At 40.4% G+C, this 19,241-nt stretch overlaps 1 protein-coding gene across 1 annotated transcript; it reads left to right on the forward strand.

Annotated features, from left to right (window-relative positions):
* Positions 1-783: 783 nt before the first annotated feature.
* LOC149278441 (gamma-tubulin complex component 4) lies at positions 784-17,816 on the forward strand. The gene is made up of 18 exons (XM_089501971.1): positions 784-861; positions 1,195-1,323; positions 1,714-1,836; positions 2,127-2,180; positions 2,396-2,452; positions 3,073-3,152; positions 4,536-4,737; positions 11,481-11,646; positions 13,323-13,447; positions 14,545-14,595; positions 14,817-14,922; positions 15,062-15,169; positions 16,235-16,237; positions 16,517-16,655; positions 16,882-17,059; positions 17,245-17,379; positions 17,455-17,571; positions 17,673-17,816. The coding sequence occupies exons 1-18, from the start codon at positions 784-786 to the stop codon at positions 17,814-17,816; spliced, it is 1,995 nt and encodes a 664-aa protein (XP_089358097.1).
* Positions 17,817-19,241: the final 1,425 nt, after the last annotated feature.

Genomic DNA, 19,241 nt, shown 5'->3' on the forward strand with positions numbered 1-19,241 from the left:
GGTTACCACGATAAAGAAACAGGCGCAGCTGTCTCCATCTACCCCTTTCTTTCAATGTCAGACTACCACTGAACATGCAAGGACAGAATAGCAGAACAACTGAGTGCGGGCTAGCAGTCAACTACATGGACCTGGCCAGGCGACTGGCCTCAACTAGATTGTCAAAGCTGAGGGAGCTGATGCAGTAAGTACTGTGTGAGTATATATGTGTATTATATATATATGTGTAAACGTGTATTATATGTGTGTATGTGTGTGTATATATGTATGTATGTGAGGGGCTGAAAACAAGTTAAAGGAAGAAAAATTTAATAGGCAGATAAAGCAAGATAAAAGAAAAATTGAAACAGAGAGAAAAAAGGTGAGGAAAATATGTCAGCAAGTAAGGTGCAAAAAATAGATGGAACAGAAAAAACAAATTGAAAACAAGGAGCAAAGCATTGAACAGAAAGAAAAAAGAGAGCAAGGGACAGAAAGCATAGAAAAGGCTTGCTAAAGACAGAGAGTCTAGAGAAGGGGCCCTTCCTGTACACTTGCTCCAGAGCCCAAAGCTCCCTGGCAGTATCTCTTCCCTACACCATCACGTCCGCCGCAGGTCCAGAATGTGCAATGCATGCAGGGAAATGTAGTCCTCAGAGCTTCGTCCGCCGCGCACTGTATGTCGGGAAATGTAGTTCAGTGCGGACCAAAACATACAACTGGCGGGCTGTGCTGGCGGTAGATCCGTCGGGGTTTCTCCGGTGGAAGCACTCGTATAGTCGCTTGTATCGCCCACTCTTGGACATGATTCACGAGCTGCTCCTTGCCCTGAGCGGATACCCTGGGAGTATTTTCACCTGGAACAAGCGGACGGGCCTGCAGGTAAGAGGCCATATCGTGACAGCAGGACTGTCATGTCGTGACGTCCAGACCTGTCAGCGCAGCCTCAGGCATCGCCAATATCTATAGCCTTGGGCAACCTGTTATCTTCTTAATCAAACACAATTATCAGTTGTCAAATGCTCCAGCTTGCTTCCAGCTTCCAGCTTGTAGGTTTATTTTAGTGGCATACACGATTTTATATGTGTATATATATATATATATATATATGTGTGTATATATATATATATTTTATAATTTTTTATTTTTATTTACAAACATGAATATATAGACATAAACTTGATGGTGTGTTTGTTTGTTTGTTTGTCTTTTCAGGTATCACAAGATCTGCCTTTCCTCCATCCAGGGGAAACCAGCGTCCTTAATCGCCTTTGTAAGCTGGGAACCGACTATATCCGCTTCACAGAGTTTATTGAGCAGTACACGGGACATGTACAGCAACAGGTACACTCAAAGCAGGGAGATTCGCTCTACGGAAATATCATACACTGTAATGCACACTAGGTGGAAATCACATGCTTTACCATTATAGAGCGATGTGTGCGGTAAACTTTAAAACCTGCAGAATATATAAAAAGTAAAGGGGCAAATTAGACCTAAATGTGATCTTAAAATGACAGCATCTCAGATTTGGTGCTCAAACTCACCCAAAGTTTTGCTAGGTTTTAAAATCATTAAAACTTTACAGTTGGTGGATGTTACAGTGTTACTATTTCTTTTTCTTTTTTTTCTTTCTTAAAATGTTTTATGTTTTCAAAGCGGTCAAAGCCTGAAACTGGGGAAAGAATCTGTACGTTGGATGTTTATAAGGTGGTGCTTTGTTCTTTCCTATAGGATCACCACCCCTCCCAGCAGGGACAGATCGGTCTGCACGGAATATACTTAAGAGCATTTTGCCGAGGCCTTGATTCAGTACTTCAGCCATATAGACAGGCTTTACTAGACTTGGAGCAAGAGGTAACGTAAAGTCTCCAAAGTCTGGAGCATAACAAACTGTGAACGATTTTTATTTTTTTTGCGATGTGTGTTTATTAAAAAAAAACAAAAAACAGTAGTTTGTATATCACTCAGTAGTGTAGCTACATATCAATAGAGCATAAATGTGCGTACACACACGCACTAGTGTCTCAGATTTCTGATTTAATTAAAGTGTAAATCGTTTAGCACTAGCTTAAACATGAATGCTTTTTATTGTTTAAATTCCAGGGTTTTTTTTGTTTTTTTTTCTTGTTTTATCATAATTGCAGTTCTTGGCTGATCCCCATCTTTCAATTTCACACGTTAACTACTCCCTAGATCAGGTATGTTTTCATTCTTTCATCATATCCTATGTCATTCTGTTTCAGTTAAGACCGGATTCGTAAACATGGTTATATATATGTCTTGTAGTACATTTTGAGGCATTGTACTCTGTATCTCATCGGTGAATAAGCAAATATGTACATTGTTCTTCTCAGGCTGGACATCTGCAGCAGCATAAGAAAATGTATTTACAATATAAACTTTTGTCTTCTAGTTTCATCTACTCTTCCCTTCATTGATGATTGTGGTGGAGCAGATTAAGAGCCAGAAGGTGGTATTATTGTTATTGTCATCTTATTATAAGTATATGTTTATAAAGCACCACAACATACAAAATATGGTACAGTGGGTCAGTAGGTAAATATAGACGCTAAAGCCTAAAAATAAAATATAAGCAAACGTACCTATGGCTGGCTTATCTTTAGAAAACATATAAAAGGACATTTCAAGGTGTAACATACAGTCTGTTTCACTTATAAATGCTGGGTCTGCTCTGCGTGGGGTGTGACATGGTATAAATTATATTCTTCCTAACATCTCGGAAGTTTAATATATTGGTGGTACATGGAAATACAAGTCAACAAGTGCTATTTTTTGTATATGTCAGATTCATTTGGGGAGGAAATATTGATTAAAATGTCATGTCTTCCTAACCTCTTAGGGGGAAAATAGAAGGTCAGATTTCATTGCCCTTGTCTAATGTTACAATGTGGTGATGAAGAATGATCCATGATATTATTTGGAAACCTGTTTTGGCTTGAATATCATAGGTTCAACAAGGTGGCCAAAGGGAAACCTTTTAACATTATCAACGTAGCTCATGTGTTAATATCACTGCTTTATCTATGTGTCAGTCACTGGCATTTATAAAAGGATTGTTTTTGTGTGCAGATTCATGGCTGCCAGATGTTGGAAACGGTTTACAAGCATAGCTGCGGAGGACTGCCCCCTGTCCGCAGTGCCCTTGAAAAGTATGTATGTGTGTGGGGCGTGTATGTATGTGTGTATAGTTCGATCAGCCATAACATTATGACCGCCTGTCTAATATTGTTTAGGTTCCCCTTTTGCCTCCAAAACAGCCCTGACAGGTTGAGGCATGAACTCCACTAGACCTCTGAAGGTGCGCTGTCTTGTCTGGCACCAAGATGTTAGCAGCTGATCCTTTTAAGTCTTGTGAGGTGGGGCCTCCATGGATCAGACATGTTTGTCCAGCACATCCCACAGATGCTCAATTTGATTGAGATCTGGGGAATTTGGTGGCCAAGTCAACACCTTGAACTCCTTGTGTTCCTCAAACCATTCCTGAACCATTTTGCTTTGTAGCATGTGTTCTCCAGGTAAGCGATGCACCCGGCCATCCATGTGATGGAAAACAAAAGGTGATTCACCAGACCAGGCCATCTTCTCCCATTACTGTGTGATTCAGTTCTTATGCTCACGTGCCCATTGTAGGTGCTTTTGGCAGTGGGCAGGGGTCAGAATTGGCACTCTGACTGGTCTACGGCTACTCGACCCCACAGGCAAGAAACTGCAATGCACTGTGTTCAGACACCTTTGCATCAGAACCAGGATTCACTTTTTTCAGCAATTTGAGCTACAGTAGCTAGTCTGTTGGATTTGACCACACGGGCCAACCTTCTCCCCCCTACGTGCATCAATGAGCCTTGACTGCCCATGATACTGTCGCCGGTTCAGCGTTTTTTCTTTTGTTGGACCACTGCAGACCGGGATCAACTCACAAGAGCTGCAGTGTTGGAGATGCTCTGACCCAGTCGTCTAGCCATCACAATTTGGCCCTTGTCAAAGTCACTCAGATCCTTATGCTTGCCTGTTTTTTTCCTACTTCTAACACATCAACTTTTAGGATGAATTCTTCACTTGCTGCCTAATATATTCCACCCACTGATAGATGCCATGATAACAAGATGATCGGTGCTATTCACTTCACCCATCGGTGGTCATAATGTAATGGCTGCTTGTTTGTGTTTACTTTTTTTATTATACATTACACTTTTTAGTTATCTGGAACGAATATTTCAAGGTGACATAACTCTGTCTTGTCTGACAAAATATTAAATGAGCAGGATCTGTTTTTTTTGTTTTTGTTTTTTTATGATCTCCTTAGCGGCTTTACATGCATCCAGATACCAGCATTTGCCACTCCCATGGCAATAAGTGCTTTTTACCTGTCGGTACCCTCTGCTTAGGTCATATGACACTGGCACTTAGTCTAGTGGAGGCAAAATATAGTCTTTGCAATATGTAACATTGCAGCATTTCACCTTTCACATAGAATGGCTTTGATGTGTGTGATGTTTTAATGCAAATGTGAACATGTTGTGTGTTTTGTACAGGATCCTGGCAGTGTGTCACGGTGTGATGTACAAACAGCTTTCAGCCTGGATGCTACACGGGCTGCTCTTGGATCAGTATGAGGAGTTCTTTGTTAGACAAGGATCAGCTTCTGGGAGTACATCAGCCCAGCTTGAAGAAGATGATGATGACTTGGGTATTGGTGGTTTAACAGGAAAGCAACTGCGAGAGTTGCAGGATCTGGTGAGTCCTTGTAATGGAAATGTTTATGTGTATGTGTGTAACATAAAAAGGGAGTTTAGTAAATATAGTTCATATACAGTTGAAATGTACAAAAATGTACCATGTCACTCTAAAAATAATAATAAAACATGTAGTGGAAATGAGAAGGACAATAGTCTGTATTCTAAAAGAAAGGAAATAAACTTAACACGGTTAGTCCCCACCGAGCTCCATGTACTTTACGACATATAATTATACTCCAAGAGCACTCTACATGGTGCCTACTAGTATTGGGAGCTGCATTGCATATTACTTACTACAGTAACCCCCGTAGTGCTGCCTGCAGTCCCTCCCCTTCTTAAAAGTGCCGGTCAAGCATCGCCTGTCCCTCTCTGACTTAGTCTGCCAATCCAGTTGTAGAGGATCCCTAGTTTTACACTATAAATTCTGCAGCAAGTGGCAAACACTGTCAGTTTTTTTTCCCCCCTTCCTTATAATATAGACTATTGCAGTTGCGTACCTAGCGGGAGGGGGGGGCGCCCCGGGTGCCGCTCGTGCCGCTCGTCAGGGGGGTGCCACGGGCTAGGGCGACCACGTGTCCCGGATCCCCGGCATCCTCGTCACTAGCAACCGCTCGGCACCCCCCAGTCTAACTCCGTCGCGGTGCGGGCATGTCATGCTGAGCACCGAAATATTTCGGCGGTCAGCAGTGAAGCAGCGGCAAAGCAGGAAGGTAAGTACAAAAACCTTTAACTACAAAGGGGGAGAGGCGGGGTAGATAGTGGGGAGGGGGAGAGGCGGGGTAGATAGTGGGGAGGGGGAGAGGCGGGGTAGATAGTGGGGAGGGGGGTAGATAGTAGGGAGGGGGGTAGATAGTGGGAGGGGAGGGGGGGAGATAGTGATGAGGGGTATAATATCCCTTTTAATGCTTAGGTATCTAATTAGCATGTTGTCTGGTGCGTGGCAAGTTTCCAGACACAGTAACGTGTAATGAAGTAACTGTGCCAATAAGGGCGCTAAACCCCAGATAAGAAGCGCAAATATTTACGCTGTGGCGGGAACAAAAAAAAGCTTAAGAGCGTAGTACTAAGCCTTGGATATCAAGTGCTAACACCTAGACTTAGCCAAGGCTTAGTACTACTCTCCAAACATGTATATAGTGAGGAGGGAGGGTAGATTGTGAGGAGGGGGGTAGATGTGAGAAGGGGTAGATGTGAGAATGAATGTGTGGATGAATTGTCTGAATGAGGGAGATAATTAATGAGGTGGTGAGAATGCATTAATGAATGTGTAAACTTGTGTGAATGAGAGAGAATAAATGATTGTGTGAAATAATTATGTGAATGAAAGTGTGAATTAGTGAGTGACTGTTAAAAGTGTTTGTGTGTATGGTAGATGTAAAATTGAAGTAGGATGTTTGAGCCTTGGGGACCAAGATGACACAGGCAGGGTGTTTATGGGACAAAGATGGCACAGGCCGGGCTGTTTAGGGACGAAGTTGACTCATGCTGGGCTGTTTGGGGACAAAAATGGTAAATCCTATGTGTGTAATCTGGGTGCTGGTCAGGTTCTATGTGGGCAGTGTGTACGCCAGAGCTGGCTTTGCTTTGTGCAACCTGTGATCTATGCCTGTAGTTTTATCTCTTGCTATGTTTCCATACATTATTATTGTATATACGGGATTTGTATGTCTGATTCTATGCCTCCAGTGCTGAGTTCACATGTGAACAATAATAACAATTTATATATACATATATATATATATATATATATATATATATATCATTGCTAACAGCAATCACACTCCTATCATGCCAAGTCAGCTAGTACATGCTGGAATCTGGGTATGCCTGGGCATGATAGGAGTATGATTGCTGTTAACAATTTATATATATATATGTAATTTAATATTGTTATTGAATTTTTTGTCCTATTTTGCTGTGTTACTTACTTTAAATAAAAGTGCGAGATTTTTTTTCTTTCGGTGCATCCCTAAGCCAGACAATGAAGTGGTAGGCCTACACCACATCAATGTTTGGGTTAGTATATAGTGATAGGAGTTATGCTGCACTATTATCAGTGTCTGGCTCAATGTATAGTGATAGGGATTACGCTGTACTACCGTCAATGTCTGCCTCAGTATATAGTGTTAGGTGTTATGCTGTACCCCGTCAATGTCGGTCTCAGTATATAGTGATAGGTGTTATGCTCTACCCCCATCAATGTCTGCCTCAGTATATAGTGATAGGTGTAATGCTGTACCACCGTCAATGTCTGCCTCAGTATATAATGATAACAGTAATGCTGTACCACCTTCAATGTCTGCACCAGTATATAACCATAGAAGCTATGCAGTTTTAAAGTGTTGGGGGGTGCCACATACAGGATCCGCCCCAGGTGCCAAATACTCTAGGTACGCCCCTGGACTATTGTCCTAATTTCTACTACATTTATTATTGTTACTATTCTTTAACCCCTTCAATCCCAGGGGTTTTTGGTACCTCAAAGCCCGGAGCAATTTTGCCATTTTTGCGCTATGTCGGTTCAGCGATTATTCACTTTTCCTGTGAATAGTGTACCCATGTAAACTATATATTGTTTTTTCAAGGAAAGATAGAGCTTTCTTTTGATTCCATAGTTGGAGGATTAGCTGAAAATTTAGAATTCGAAATTTAGTAAAAACTAGCAAAAAATCGAAAGATTCACCTAATTTTTTTTTTAATTTTCCCTCTGAATCCTCACAAAATTAGGTAAAGTGACAGAAAATTCCATCCAAATGTATCAATTCAGGTGTCCTGATTTCAGAAATACCTAATTTATATAGAATTTTCATACTTTTCCAGCACATAAAGCCAACATACTATAAGGTGTACATTACTTTATTCAAAGCCGTAAAATTTTTACATTAGGTATGATGGGACTGTAACTCTAATTTTAAACAAATAACACAAAAACACCCACAAATGTATATATTTCTGTAAAGCAGACAACCCAGGCTATCCTATCAGGGGTATTTGGGCATTCTACATGCAGGTATTTGGCTACCAATCACTGTCAAAAGTGGCCAGAGAAATTAGTTCCTGCACTTTTTTCAACAACGCGTCTTAGTATTTTGTAGTATTCTTAGGATTTTTTGTACAGGGTATGTGTTACGGCAGAGAAATCTATCCTAAATTGTTCAGGCGCCTCTCCTGATTACGGAAATACCCCACATGCCTAGTTTTTGTGTGGTTTTCTGGACATTACAGGGCATAAGTTGTAACGTGCCGGCATACTGGATCACTGATTACGGAAATACCCCACACGCATTGGTTTTTTTATGCATATGGTTATTTATGTTTTTTGGTTTTTTTTAATTTGCAGGGAAAAAACTTATGGAATTGTGCCAATTGAAAATACCCCCCTGTGGCTCACCCTAACACACACAAAAAAAAAAAGTATAACGGAAATTTAATAATCTACCTTGGTGTGGTAGATCATGAAGCACTCATCGATGCAGAGTCCTGGCAAAGAGGGACAGGAAGGGCAGTGGTACCTGGAGTCCCTCCTAATACCCTTTTTGTAACAGACTCTGCATCTTTTCTAAGGCTTCTGTTTGGCACCAATGGTGGGGATTGTAGAAGGAAAATGCCTGCCGGTAAGACGCAGGACATTCTCATCCTGCACATTAGGGATTGACTGCTCAGAGGATATCCCTCAGGATTTTCAACTGGAACTCTAGGAAGGTGTAGATCTTCCCAGTGGCACATTCTTGTACAACACATATGTGTTGTACATGGCAACCTGGGTGAGGTAAATGGCCACCTTTTTGTACCAGGTACGGCTGCAGAGACTGGTCAGAAAGATCTACACCCCCATGTTCTTGTTGTAATTGCTGATGCACTGAGGATTGAGCCCCTGAGCATCACCTTCCCCATGTACACTGACAGGTACCTCCTTCTCGTTGTGTATAGTGGAGAGGATATACACATCCTTCCTGTCAGTGTACCTGAGGGCCAACAGCTCCTGATTGCGCAGAGCACTGGTAGTGCCGCGCCTCTGCTTTGGGTATGTAAGGTTTTTAGGATAACCCTTGCTGGTTGGCCTAACAGTGCCACATGCCGGGGTCTGCTGTAAAAATAAAAAATGAAACAAATCTGGGCTGGTATAAAAGTTATCCACCCAGAGGTGGTAGCCCTTATTCAAATAGGGGGACAGCAGGTCCCACACTATCTTCCCATTAGTACCCACAGATTGTGGGCAGCCAGGGGGATCAAGGTGACTGTCCTTCCCTTCGTAGATTCTGAAGGAAACGGTATATCCCGTCCCACTCTCGCAAAGTTTATATAACTTTACACCGTACCTCGAGCGCTTGGACGGGATATACTGTTTGAAGTTCAGTCTACCCTTGAATAGGACCAGGGACTCGTCTATAGCCACATTTTTATCGGGGGTATAAATTTCAGGGAATTTACTTGAAAAATAATTAATAATGGGCCTCAATTTATATAAACGGTCAAATTGGGGGTGCTCTCTAGGGGGGCATAGGGAATTGTCACTAAAATGTAAAAATTTTAGGAGCCCAAAGTACCTGTTCCGGGGCATTATTTGGGAAAAAGCAGGGGTGGATATTATGGGATCTGTGCTCCAATAGGAGCGTATCGTGGGCTTTTTCACAATGCCCATCATAAGGGTCAGGGCCCAAAATGTTCTAATTTCATGGGAGTCAGTGGGGTACCAGGTCTGGCTTCTGTCTCCTTGGTCAGCTGCCTGACACTGGGCTGCATAGATGTTTGTTTGAGCTGCTAGCAGCTCAAAAAACTCGGGGGCAAACATTAAATTGAAAAATGACTTTGGCTCACTAGCATCAATGTCACATCTGATGCCAGGAGTCCCAGTAAAAGCAGCGATTACTGGGTCTATCATATTTGGGGGCACCCAATTATATTTAGAGTCAGGCTCTCCACGCCTGGCTTTAGCAGATGGACCCTGGCCATCATCTTCTTCCACTGACTCGTCATTCTCTGACGCACAGCTAGATTCATCAGATATTGGATCAATATCTGATGCAGTCAGAGTGGCTTCGTCATCAGACTGAGTGAGGAAGTCATAAGCCTCCTCAGCGCTGAAGACACGTTGCGCCATTGTACACGACACCTACCTACCCAATTTCTAAAACACTACACTATCCCCAATTCCCTCTAACCACCCACCAAACTAAACCCAATTTTTTTTATTTTTTTTTTTTTTTTTTTGAGGATTGTGGGGAGGAAAGGGTGGGTTGATTTTGGGTAAAACAGGTATTTGGGGGTTTATATATGATGTGGTTTTGCACTAAACACTGCAGCTCTGCAAGATGATCTCTCTGTCCGATCACAATAATGGAAGAGAGAAGAAGAGCATCTGCAGTAACGGTCACACGATCGCTGTGATTAGTCATCACAGCGATCATGTGACATTACTGCCGCATCGCGATCGCGCATTTCCAACTGTAACAGTTTACAATTGGATTCGTGCCGGAAACTGTTACAGCTCCCTCATCGGAGTGATCGAGTAGCCCAGCAGGGTCTAGACAGACCCTGCAGGGATACCCGATCCTCCCGTGAACTTCCAGGTGACGTCACCTGGCAGGGAAAGCCCGATCGGGCATTTCTATCTGTAACAGTTTTCCAGCTTCGCGCTGGAAGCTGTTACAGGAGATCGGGCAGCAGAAAGGCAGCAACGCTGGCTTCTGCTGCCAGGGGGGAGTCCAGGCTGTCAAACGACAGCCTGGTCTCCCGTGCAGCGGCAGGGATGTGTCCCTGACACTGCATGAAGGGCTAGACGTACCGGTACGTCCATAGGGGTTTCTTAGTGGGCGTTTTTTGGACGTCCCGGTACGTCTATAGGGGATTGAAGGGGTTAAAATTATTTTTAGTTATGTTACTCTGGCTCCCCCCAGTGCCTAACAGGACAGTTGTGGCTACACTAACAGCATAAGTAGATTTCTCTTATCAGCAAGTCTTGTGTGTATGTATATGTAATCTACATATATTATATACACACACCTATAATATAACTGTGATAAATTACTGTGATATAGTATATCTGGGGTTTTTTTAGAGTGTTTCAGACACTGTATACTTTGTTTTGCATGAAAATTCTCAGCAATTATCATTGTGTTTTACCTATTACCAGTGGAAGTCATGTAAAAACTTTTGCAAGCCAGTGGCACTTGTTGTTATTAATGTTATTTTATTACCATTGTTATAAGACTTGTGCATTTATATAATGTTTTATGAAATGTTTATTTTGTTTAGATTTCTTACAAAGCTATTTTGACAGGGTAGACATAATTTATGGGCTCCTTTATTTCCTCCTCTTTTCTCCCTCTTTAGCTTACTTTTTCTCGGTATCTTTCTTTGGTAAGACTCCAGCTTGTTCTCTTTACACATTACCTCAGATGAAGCCATACGGCTTCTATATACATGTATTCCTACTGTATCGAACAAGCACAGGGAGATGCCAAAGTCACAGTTAACTCGTGTGTATAATAAACTGAACCCTAATTAGCCAAGATATCAAAGATATTCATTAGATCCTATTTTGTACTATTATTTTAACAATAAAGAAACATTTATGTAAGTTTTAACAAAAATGATTTAAAAAATTGGAACATTTTGGTAGTGTGATGAAAAAGCAACAAATTGTGTGTATCTGCTTCTAAGATGTGTTTTGGTCCCCCCCCATCCATAAATAAATATACATGTGTGTTTTATGTACTGAAACTGCCCTGTTTTTGACAGCGTCTCATTGAAGAGGAGAACATGCTAGCACCATCTCTCAAGCAGTTCTCATTACGAGTGGAAATGCTACCTTCTTATATTCCTGTAAGGGTTGCAGAGAAAATATTGTTTGTGGGTGAATCTGTACAAATGTTTGAAAATCAAAATGTAAACATGACCAGGACAGGTAAGACAAAGCCATTCTGTTATATCACCATACTCATACATGAACAGAATTTCAAAATTAATTATATATTGTCAAAACAAAGAAGGTCCCGCTTTATTCCTCTAATAATCTGATAGATGCCCTCTATTTTTCTGTTATATCATTATATATATATATATGAAATGATATGTGTGTCTGTGTATTGTATATGTATTTATAATATATATACACACATATACATTTGTGTGAAAAAAAGTACACTCTCTTTGAATTCTATGGTTTTTAGGACAGTAACAATCAGTTCCTTAGCAGGTATAAATATTAGGTTAATACAACACAAAACATATCACACCGTGTCATGATTTATTCAACAAAAATAAAGCCAGAATGGAGAAGCCATGTAGCTTGTAGAACCACCTTTAGCAGCAATAACTTGAAGTAATCGTTTTCTGTATTACTTTATCAGTCTCTCACATTTGTTGTTGAGGAATTTTAACCCGCTCTTCTTTACAATGTTGCATTTGTTTATGCAGAGCTCTCTTAAGGTCCCACCACAGCATTTCAGTTCACTTGAGGTCTGGACCTTGGGCCATTGCAACACCTTGCCATTCTGTTGTAGATTTGCAGATGTGCTTGGGATCATTGTCCTGTTGCATGACCACATTTCAGGCAAGCTTTAGCTCTCAGGCACATATATGGTATACAGAGGAGTTCATATTCAACTCAATAACTGCTAGGTTCCCACATCCTGCAGCTGCAAAACAAGCCCAAATCATCACCCCTACACCACCATGCTTGACAGCTGGTATGAGTTGTTTGTTCCGTTATGCTGTGTATGGTCTGCGCCAAACATGGCGAAGGGCATTATGGCTAAAGGTCTTGTCTGTCCAAAGGACATTGTTACAGAAGTTTGTGGTTTGTTCAGATGCAACTTTGCACACCTTAGCCGTGCTGACATGTACTGTCATGAACTCAGGCATGTAGAGTCTGAGATGTGCCTTGTTGGTTTTTCGCAATTTTTCTGTGCATTGCACAATCTGACCTTCGGGTGAATTTGCTGAGAAGATTGGCAACTTGAATTTTTTCCACTTTTGAATAATCTTTCTCACTGTAGAATGATGGGGTTTCAATTGTTTGGAAAAAATGCCTTAAAACCCTTCTCTAAGATCTTTGCTGATGTCTTCCCATCTTGAGATTGTGTTAACATACACCTGAATGCTCCAGACCAGCAAACTACTAAAACTTTGGCTTTTATAGAGGTGGCCACACTTGCTGATGATCACTTTAACAAGGTAATTTGATCAGCAGCACTTGTCCGGTACTTGGCATCTTAATTCCTATGGAAGCAGTAAAGATGTGCTTTAGTTTTTTCACACATGGGATCTCCGTTTCGGCTTTATTTTTGTTGAATAAATCATAACACGGTATAATATGTCATGTGTTTGTTGTTCATCTGAGGTTCTATTTATCTCATTTTTAGACCTGCTAAGGAACAGATGATTGTTATGCCCTAATGTGTAAAACCTTAGACTTTCACACAACTGTATATATAATTTCTTTCCTGCCAGGAAGTTATACATGATACAATCTAACGCTGTCTAGGCAGCTTTGCATGGAATGGTCCCTAATTGTATATTGTGGGTGAATAGGGAGCAATTATCCCGTGTGTTTCTACATTCAATCTGTCATGTCAACAGCTTCTATTTTAAAAAATCAAGAAGACATATTTGCAGCGGAACTTCACAGACTGAAACAACAACCACTCTTCAGCCTGGTAGATTTTGAATCAGTTCTTGATAAAATCCGAAGCACAGTGGCAGAGGTAAAAAGGCACTTTATTTCTCTTTTTCATAACAGCAGATTACTCCTTGATGACTTATATACTTTTCACAATACGTGATATGCGTTTGCGTAGTTTATGCGTTGAAACTGTCCTGTCTGTTACATATTGTTTGGTCTTTCGCTGTGTTTTAAAGAGGAAGAGATAATGCTAACACCATCTCTGTTTTTAACACACAATATTTTGTTTAAAAACATACTGTTTAAAATATACAGTGAGTTTTTAAATAGTCTAGGACTCTAGGTATATACTGTAAATCCTGTATCCTAATTTCAGTGAACCTTTCTAATCCTTGCCTTGAAAGATCTGCATTACTTTTAAGCATACTTAAAACGCCTGCAAATAATTAATGCTTATTAGATACATCACTCAGTGAGTATTATTCTTCATGTTTCTATGTGAGTTTCTTTTTAAAGATATAAAACTACACCTTTTATTGTGATCAGAACAGATTTTGCTTCCTAATTTGAACTTTATTTTAACAAGTAATACGTGGAAAGTTCCATTACCTTCTTGCACATGGAAAACCAAAAAGTCAGCGTCCGCTTTCTGAACAAAGTAGAAACAGAGTGGTCAGGTGGCTTGCTGATTCATAGAGAACATGAATCATTGGGTGAGAAAATTAAAATGCACCTTATTCTACCCTCATCAAAGGAAGCACATAATAAGAACTGTAGGCCAGGTGTAAGTCCTAATTATGATGTCCCATTCAGAACTAAGCAGGTAAATTAGTGAATTGAAGGCAATACCTACATGTAATATTTGCTCTTGCCTCATTAAAGTCCTATGGAAAAATATTTTTTCTGAGCATTAAAAAGAGCACTGTGTACACCACTGCAGTTTAATATCTCATTTTGTTGCAATAAACTGCCTTTCACTGCAGTCCTGGAGGCTTTCATTACTCCTTGCTTAAGCATCACATTAAGCTAGGTGATCAAGGAAAAAATGGTGGGAGCTCCCCTTCAACCAGACACATTGTTCTTGAGTCTTTACATAGGACTTGTGATTTTGTTTTCAGTTTATCTGTAAATGCATATTATTATTTTAGTATTTTATTAGATTTCTTTGGGTTTTTATAGCACTTGTGGAAACTTATGGTAGAAGAATCGGATCTCCTAGGACAGCTAAAGGTGAGATATTGGCATTTAATAAATAGTACAATATCAGCCGTAAAACATTGTGAACCATGGCAACCAAATGAAACATTCCTTGAAAAGATCTTTTTTTCAAACTTTGCTCTGGAATCCCTTTTTATACACAAACCTTATGTAGAAACCATTGAAATGGTGTAGCCACTGTTTAGTGAATATAGCACATTAATAAATATATACTCTTTTCTGTTTTCTTTCAGATCATTAAAGATTTCTACCTTCTAGGTAGAGGAGAGTTGTACCAAGCCTTTATCGATATTGCTCAGCACATGCTGAAAACTCCCCCCACTGCAGTAACGGAACATGGTACGTGTGAAAGGCACATACTTTGCAGCCGGATTACTTGATGCAAGTGTTATGGTATCTCTTCCTCGCAATGATACGTCTATGTATACATTTGTCACCATTTGCATCTTTCTTTTTTTTTTTTTCTTCTCTGCATCAGATGTGAATGTGGCATTCCAGTTATCGGCACATAAAGTATTACTTGATGATGACAACCTGCTTCCCCTGCTCCATCTGACTATTGACTACCATGGCAAAGACCATAAAGGTAATTTAGACAAATCTTATTACAAACATAATCAGTTTTAACTAATAACACACAATGTATTGTACTTAATATGGTCAAGAACAATACATCATTCAAACATAGACAGTGTAGGTTTTAAAACGTATGTGAACCGCTAGGCTAATCACAACAAAAGCTAATTGGAGTCAGAAGTTAGCAAACCTGGAGTCGAAGTAATTAAACAGGATTGGAGGCTGTTTTTGTGCTACTTTGACATTAAAAAAACAAAACATTGAGGTTGCGATTCCCAAGAAGCGTCTGCTGATGTGAACCATTCCTCACTAAAATTGAATTTCATTAAGCTGGAAAAGGTTGCAATATAATCTCAGAGAGTTTACGTAGTCAGCAGTCCACAGTTAGACAAATTGTTATAAATGGACACAATTCAGTACTATGGCTACTCTCCCTAGAAGTGGGCACCAAACCAAGATGGCCCCAAGGCCACAACTCAATGCTCAATGAGGTAAAAAAAAAGCTAAGATCTTGAATGAATCATTGGAACTGGCAGGACACCACAGAGGAAGCCCCCGCCTCTGGAAAAAGGGGAAAAAAAACATTACTGTGTGTGTGTGAAGCTTGCCAAAAAGCACCTTGACACTCCACGCCACCAGGTAAATGTTTTGTGGACTGATGAAACTAAGTTTGAATTGTTCGGGAAGAACACGCAGCACTAGTGCATACCAATATGAAAACATCACCCCAATGGTGAAGTATGTTGGAAGGAGCATCATGTGTTAGGGCTGCTTTGGTGCCTCAGGGAGTGGACAGCTTGCCATCATCAAGAGGACATTGAATTTGCGAGTTTGTTGAGGTATCATACAGGAAAATATCAAGATGGCTCTCTGCCAGCTTTCCCTGAAAAGTATCAATTGTTTTCTTAGACCATCATTCTGAATGAGAATTCCAGATTGTGGTGGTGTCCTGCTGCAGGTCTACTGCTGTTCAATTGTGGAATATCCCAATTTCACTGGAGCTTTATTACACACCACTTAGTGGTCAGACCTCCTTGACTTTTATATTCTCTACTTATTTGCATGTTAATAGGAGCTGGTACTGTTATCAGCTCATCTGCACCCGTTTCAGATTGGTGCCACCCCATATCCTCCTTTACTCCTCTAGGTACAGTCTCTATCTTAGATTAATAATGCCTAGTGTCTCGATGTGGCTTCCTGGTGAAGTGAAATCAGCAAAGTTGTGTACACTCAGAGATACAAAATACAAATTGTTTTTTTTTTTACCAGAACTCAGCCAGTTTATGCAGATCCCTTGCCTTAAAAATGAAATGGAATCAAATCCTATGTGCTTCTATGAGCTTGTGTTCTTCCACAGATGCATCCCAGCCCCGTGAGGCTCCATCAAAAGACACATCTCCGAGGGAAGCTCCTACCTCGGGCTGGGCAGCTCTGGGGCTTCTCTACAAAGTACAGTGGCCTCTACATATTCTTTTCACACCTGCCGTGTTAGAGAAGTGAGTACTACACTCTGTAAATAACTACAGTACATATTTAGTTGTGTATAATGTGTGGTGTTCTTAAAACTGTTTTTTGTTTTTTTTTCCACTTCACATATACAAAATATACCCGTTATGAGATTTTTATAACCTTGTGTTTATATAATATAAAGATATCATTTATTTAAAGCAAAGACCAAATGTTTGCCCTTAATTCACCTTAACACTTTTCTATACTTGCTAGGTACAACGTAGTGTTCAAGTACTTGCTGAGCGTCCGACGAGTACAATCAGAGCTACAGCACTGCTGGGCTCTCCAGATGCAGAGAAAACACTTGGAATCCAATCGAACGGATGCTATAAAGTGGCGGCTACGGAACCACATGGCATTTTTAGTGGATAATCTCCAGTATTACCTGCAGGTGTGCAAGAGTGCATTATAACAAACCAATCATTAAAAATAAAAGGCGATCCGCTATAGATGAATCAGTTTACTGTTTACGCCCGGGTAAAATTCATTGAACTCCCTAGATGTGAACTCTTGCCTTTTCACTTGGTAAAAAAACTGAACCACTGTAATGTATTTTTTTTTTTTTTTTTTTTTTAGGTCGATGTTCTTGAGTCCCAGTTTTCACAGCTTTTACAGCAAATAAACTCCACACGGGATTTTGAGAGCATTCGGCTGGCCCACGACCATTTCCTGAGCAATCTCCTGGCCCAGTCTTTTATTTTGCTAAAACCTGTAAGTGGGAACACACAGTCCTGTACCATGAATAGAAACATCTGCTACATTTCTAAGTGTTTTTTTTCTATCTAGGTTTTCCACTGTCTGAATGAAATCTTAGATTTGTGTCACAGCTTCTGTTCATTAGTCAGCCAAAACCTGGGTCCTCTAGATGAACGAGGAGCTGGTCAGCTTGATATCCTTGTGAAGGTAAGTAAACTTCTAGATGGCTTAACATAATGAATATAATTCATTGAAAAGAAAGATATTTCGCAAGTAACTTGGTCTTGGCCTTTCTGTTACATTTTCAGGGATTTAGTTGCCAGTCCGCCCTACTTTTCAAGATTCTTTCCAGTGTCCGGAACCATCAGATCAATCCTGACCTGGCTCAGTTGCTGCTTCGGTTAGACTACAATAAGTACTACACGCAAGCGGGAGGGACGCTGGGCAGGTAGGACTGTGACTTACGAGCATTTATAACACTTCCACCATTCTAGATACTACAAGAAAATACAAATTATCTGTAATGGAACTGTTTGTTAGTAGCATATAGTTTATGTAAAAAGTGATCACACTCACAAGTGTGAAAGAGCACAGAGGATTGGAATTAAAATCTTTGTTCCTTACTTTTACATATTCTTGATAAGGAGAGCTACTTAAGTGAAAGTTTCTATTAAACAAAAATATATATATATTTCTAACCTTAATATACCTTAGCAAAATGTTTATGCTGACTCAACAAAGTAGGAGCCTTGTTATAAGCAGCTATTATGAAATTTTGTTTAATATACTCATACATTTTGTGCCTTTCTAGTATGTTTTGTCTAATTAAGGCTATTGTGTTTTCTTCTTCAAGTTTTGGGTTATGAGCTGATGACTTTCCAGTGCAGGGACATTGCTGTCGTCTGTCTGCAGTGAGGCGTCTCTCCGTGGCTGTACTGGCACCATCTGTACGCTGCGCCAGGAAGAGCAGGGTCCATAGGACGAATACGGAATCATTGTTGGAGCAAGATAATGACAAAAACTGGACTAAAATGTATTTTCAAGGGATGGATGATCTGGCAGCAGTGAGCCCAGCCCACCATAAACATTGGACTAGCTGTTAATATTAACCCCAGTGACCTTAATGTTAAACTTTACAAATACAGTACCTGTCCAAATGTATGGTGTATTCTCCATAAGGAAGGGCAAAGCAAGTTAGCCCCCTTGGGAGAGATGGAGCAGCTAAAATAGATGTGCTCTATTTACTGGGAATGTAAACTGTATGCGTGATCTGCAGGCTTCGCATTCAAAGGAACTTTAGAAACACATTTACTATAAAAATTATACTCTTCAGAATTTCAGTGCTGGATTTACAATAAACGATCCCCTTTGGGGTTTTCTTCTTGTCATAAAGGGGAACTGTGAACACCCCCCCCCCCCATATTTACATTGTCAATTGGTTATCTTGCAATATATGCTGAGGAGGAAAAATCATGAAAGTCTTGCATGTGTCACCCTTCATTCCTCTCTTGCCATTGTTTTTAAGCCAGACTTCAGACACCATGGGGCAGTAGTAGCTTGAGCAGATATATGCAAAAGCAGTTTTGTTGTTGCAAATAGATACTTTTTGGAACACTAAGGTGTTGGTGTAAATATGTTTGCCATAACAATATTAATACTTACAAGATGTTAAGGGGTTAACGACAATCCACGTACATGTACAGGATGACGATGCAATGCGTTAGTGACAATGCCCGTACATGTACGTGGTCGCGATATTTGCCGGTGATCGCGGTTTTCCTGGAAGCCTCACAAGTGAGGCTGTCCAAGCAAACAAAAAAAAAAAAAAAGTCTTTCAAACCTTCAGATCACCGAGATCGACCGGTACTTATTGCCCC

The sequence above is a fragment of the Sceloporus occidentalis genome, unplaced genomic scaffold (genome assembly GCF_023333645.1).
Source record: "Sceloporus occidentalis isolate IW3139 unplaced genomic scaffold, rSceOcc1.0.p SCAF_189, whole genome shotgun sequence".
NCBI classification, from domain to species: Eukaryota; Metazoa; Chordata; class Lepidosauria; order Squamata; family Phrynosomatidae; genus Sceloporus; species Sceloporus occidentalis.

Excerpts from the sequence above, each read along its gene's own strand:
- LOC149278441 (XM_089501971.1), top strand. The coding sequence starts at position 784 with ATGATTCACGAGCTGCTCCTTGCCCTGAGCGGATACCCTGGGAGTATT. Across the intron at positions 3,153-4,535 it reads GTCCGCAGTGCCCTTGAAAA|GATCCTGGCAGTGTGTCACG; the intron begins GTATGTATGTGT and ends TGTTTTGTACAG. Across the intron at positions 11,647-13,322 it reads TGTAAACATGACCAGGACAG|CTTCTATTTTAAAAAATCAA; the intron begins GTAAGACAAAGC and ends TCATGTCAACAG.